The 4306-nt window shown below is 36.1% G+C and overlaps 1 protein-coding gene across 1 annotated transcript; it reads right to left on the bottom strand.

Annotated features, from left to right (window-relative positions):
* Window positions 1–2529: 2529 nt before the first annotated feature.
* On the bottom strand, window positions 2530–3615 carry LOC109169167 (serine/threonine-protein kinase HT1-like). Its single transcript, XM_019318033.1, has 4 exons — window positions 3490–3615; window positions 3283–3404; window positions 2695–2781; window positions 2530–2597 (listed from the first exon to the last, which is right to left on the bottom strand). The coding sequence occupies exons 1-4, from the start codon at window positions 3560–3562 to the stop codon at window positions 2568–2570; spliced, it is 312 nt and encodes a 103-aa protein (XP_019173578.1). The 5' UTR covers window positions 3563–3615; the 3' UTR covers window positions 2530–2567.
* Window positions 3616–4306: the final 691 nt, after the last annotated feature.

Raw genomic sequence — 4306 nt, 5'->3', positions numbered from 1 at the left:
TTAGTCAAGGGATCTGCTAGCATCAACTCAGTATTAATGTGTTCAATGAATACAACTTTATTCTTGACACGCTCCCTAATGGCTAAGAACTTGATGTCGATGTGTTTACTTCGACTCCCACATTTTTCGTTCTTAGTTAGGAAGACTGCAGCTAAGTTGTCACAGTAAATTTTCAATGGCTTAGATATAGAATCCATAATTCTAAGCCCGGAGATGAAATTCTTGAGCCACACACCTTGCGAAGTAGACTCGAAACAGGACACGAACTCGGCTTCCATGGTAGAAGTAGTTATTAAGGATTGTTTAACACTTCTCCATGAAATTGCCCCACCAGCCAATATGAAGACGTACCCGGAAGTTGATCTTCGAGAATCAACACAGCCAGCGAAGTCCGCATCAGAATAACCAACAACATCCAGGATGTCCGTCTGCCCAAAACCCAACTTGAAGTCTTTAGTACCTTTTAGATACCTCAGAACTCTCTTCATAGCTCCCCAGTGGTCCAAGCCTGGATTATGCAAGTACCGCCCTAACATACCAACGGCAAAGGCAATGTCGGGCCTTGTACAAACTTGAATATAGCCAAGACATCCAACCGCTTCAGCATATGGAACATCCTTCATACGCTCCTTTTCCAATTCGTTCTTAGGACATTGGTCTAAACTAAACTTATCCCCTTTTGCAATAGGAGCAACACTCGGTGAACAGTTTTTCATCCGAAATCTTTCCAAAACTTTGTTAATATAGGTTTCCTGCGATAGACCTAGTATGCCCCGGGACCTATCCCTATGAATCTTTATGCCAATGACATAAGATGCTTTACCCATATCTTTCATATCAAAATTTTTGGAAAGGAACTGTTTCACGTCGCGAAGCATCCCCACCTCATTAGTGGCGAGTAGGATATCATCCACGTATAAAACAAGGTAACAGATTTGACTCCCACTAACTTTCTGGTATATATAAGGATCTAAGGGACTTTCAACAAAACCAAATGATGAAATAACCCCGTCAAACTTAATATACCACTGACGGGAGGCTTGTTTTAAACCGTATATGGACTTCCTAAGCCTACACACCAAATCCTCACCACCTCTAGAAGAGAAACCTTCAGGTTGTTTCATATAAACTTCCTTCTCTAAATCACCATTTAGAAACTGATGTTATCACATCTTTGCTTGTTATTATAGTTATTTTGAATCATCTTAGTATTTAAGTTCTTTAATTTTGCTTATTTAATACATATTTTCCTTGCTATTATCATTTAATTATGGTTCACACTTGTTTTGAATGTTTTACGGTGTTTGTTAGTGTTTTTGAACCATTGTAGGTCAATTCTATGAGCAAGGGAAGTTCAAGGATGAGTTTGGAGCAATTTTGGACAAGTCCGGGACCCAGAGGGCTCGACGCGTCGAAAATTTCCAGTAGCATCACAAAACTGAGCCAAAGAGGCTCGACGCGTCGAGCCTTAATTCGACGCGTCGAGAATGACGCGACATGCAAAGTGATTAGCGGCTGCAATGTTTTCCCAATTCAACTTCAATTCCAAATTCCAATTCCAACTTCAATTCTTTATTTAAAATATAGGAATTATAATTTGAGTCCAATTTTGTACAAGATTCCTATTTCATCTCAACTTTGTACCCACTATAAAATCCCCCCTTCCTCAACCCTAATAGAGACCGGGAGAATTCAGAGATTCTTGGAGACAAGAAGGAGAGAAATCACTACACCAAATCAGGCATTTAGCGACGGTTTTTTTTGCGTTTAGCGGCGGTTCCAAACTGCCACTAGTGTGTTTAGCGGCGGTTATTCAACCGTGTCTAAATAGTGTGTCGCGAAGCATTTAGCGGCGATTTTCAACAACCGCGGGAATTAATGAAAAACTCATTTAGCGGCGGTTTTGGGTGCATTTAGCGGCGGTCTTGTAACCGCCGCTAAATATATATATATATTTATTTGAATAAATTTAGCGACGGTTACAAAACCGCCGCTAAATATATATATTTATTTGAATAAATTTTAGTGGCGGTTAGTAAGTGTTGCTAAATATTTGTCTTGATTTATTTTTTAAAATATTAGAGGCGGTTATTAAGTGTCACTAAATAATTTTTTATTTTCATAATTAAGTGTCGCTAAATGTTTTATAATTACATTATTATATTTTTATAACTATCATTTAATTATATTTCTTCAAAATCTTTATATTCAAATGCGTATTGCAATCACAAATAAAATCTATGTACCCATTTAATTGAAAAAAATCAATTGTAACTAATATTTATCAAATAATAATATTCAATAGTATTAAAAGAAGTAGCTTCTCAGCTTAGATATTTCTTCCATGGTCTTTAACTGTAATGCATTTTCATTCCCTGACAGTTCAAAACATTATTCTTCAAATGCAGATACAGGCAGCCTTTGGTGGATAGACCAACATAATCTACAATCTCAGTCCTTGACATCTTTAAAACCTCTGGTCATATTTATGAAGTTCTGCATTCACTTTCTCCTCATCCCACATAAACCCCTGGTCATATTTATGAAGTTCTGCATTCACTTTCTCCTCATCCCACATAAACCCTTGAATGTATGTTCTACAAGGAAGATTAAACATATTCAATAATTTAGGATCTTTAATCCATTAGTAAGTTGTGTAAGAAGTTTGCTGGTGAAAGCAACAGAGGTAATCACCTGAACCCACTCAAAATAGCTGACAGTAAATCCACCTGAGTTTGCATAGATGTCTGGTAGAATCACAACTCCTTTCTTTGCTAAAATCTGCAGAATACATTACATTATCTTCATTTATCAATGGGTTTGAAATTCTTATTACACCTTGATCCTACACTACCCAAACACAAAACCAATGATATAACAATGGTGAAAACTTAACAGCAAGATTTTTTTTTTTTTAAACAGCAAGATTGAATCAATTTCCTGGGTATGCTATCTTAGCAAAGAGGAAGTAAATCGCAAGAAGTGTATCAACTGGCCTAAAGACCTCCAAATGCTTAAAGCTACACCTCTAACAAAGCAAACCTCTCAACTTATTTATAAATGCATGTACTTCCAATACATGACACTATTTATCATCAATCACGGAATAAACAAACTTGAGAAGGGAAAATTACTCAGAAACAGTTGGAAGACATATATATATATATATATATATATATATATATATATATATATATATATATATATATATATGATGCAAGCAGACACATACATACATCTTAATATGGATGGTTGGTTAATAAATTAAAGTTGCAATACTACCTCAGGAGCCATCCAGGGAAAGCTTCCAACATCAGCAGAAAAATCACCTTCCAGACCCTCCCTACACAGCCCAAAGTCCCCAAGCTTCACACTCTTCTTGCTTTCTGATAGAAAAATATTATCTGCAATCCAATAAGATTAATTAGCTTGATGACTAATAAGCAAAATAGCTAGCAGCAAAAGTTAGGCCCGTAGAAAATTACTTACTGGGCTTCAAGTCGCGATGAATGATGCCATTTTCATGTAAATATGTCATTGCGCGAGAGATTTGTAATGCCATAACATCCTTAGACTTTCTATTTCCAGAAAGCAGATTATTTGCATAATCGAGTGAGTTCTTCTACTCTAGCATACCTACACATCAAATAAAAAACAAATTTCCGTTTGAGTTCAGTTGAAGGGTTAGTGATCTCAAAGAATAAAACAGAAATGAACAAAAAATAAGAAGAAAAAGAGTAAAGCTCTAGGAGAGTAAGCATGTTGACCTGTACAATTTAATCATTATCTGCTCTTTCAATTCCGCTATCAACAACAGTGGTTATTTCATCATTTAGTTCTTCTCTTGTTAACTGCAAATTTTCAATCTCATTTAAAACCACAGGATTTTGGTTTTCACGTGAGATTGAAGTACAATCATATACGCTACTGTCTGCATTTTCACCCATGTCAAAAAAGTCTCTTGGTTTGAAAGGTATTGCAACATTCCAATCTTTCTCCAACTCATTAGTGACATAAAACACCATCTGAGCTTGTTCAGCTAACACATATGGTTCATCATCTATACTATCTCCAACATGTATTGTTCTAGAGAAGTTAACTTCGGTGAAGCCATAATGATCTATTCTTGTCCCTCTTGGAGTAGTCGTATCAGCCCATATACACTTAAATAGTGTAACCACAAATTTGCTGTAGTAATTCAGTTCAATGATGTCAACCAATTTTCCATAATAAGCAACATCTCCAAAAACCCCATGAGTATCACGACTACTTGCAACACTTGGAGTTCCAGCAATAACAAATACTC

Source organism: Ipomoea nil, unplaced genomic scaffold, assembly GCF_001879475.1.
Source record: "Ipomoea nil cultivar Tokyo-kokei standard unplaced genomic scaffold, Asagao_1.1 scaffold3253, whole genome shotgun sequence".
Classification (NCBI taxonomy): domain Eukaryota; kingdom Viridiplantae; phylum Streptophyta; class Magnoliopsida; order Solanales; family Convolvulaceae; genus Ipomoea; species Ipomoea nil.
This window is presented reverse-complemented; position numbering and strand designations above follow the sequence as displayed.

Bases quoted from the DNA above. Each gene is read 5' to 3' on its own strand.
- LOC109169167 (XM_019318033.1), bottom strand. From the start codon at position 3,562: ATGGCATTACAAATCTCTCGCGCAATGACATATTTACATGAAAATGGC. The intron at 2,782-3,282 runs GTAGTATTGCAA...TGTATTCTGCAG, and splicing joins TTCCCTGGATGGCTCCTGAG to ATTTTAGCAAAGAAAGGAGT. The intron at 2,598-2,694 runs GTGATTACCTCT...TCTTCCTTGTAG, and splicing joins GCTATTTTGAGTGGGTTCAG to AACATACATTCAAGGGTTTA.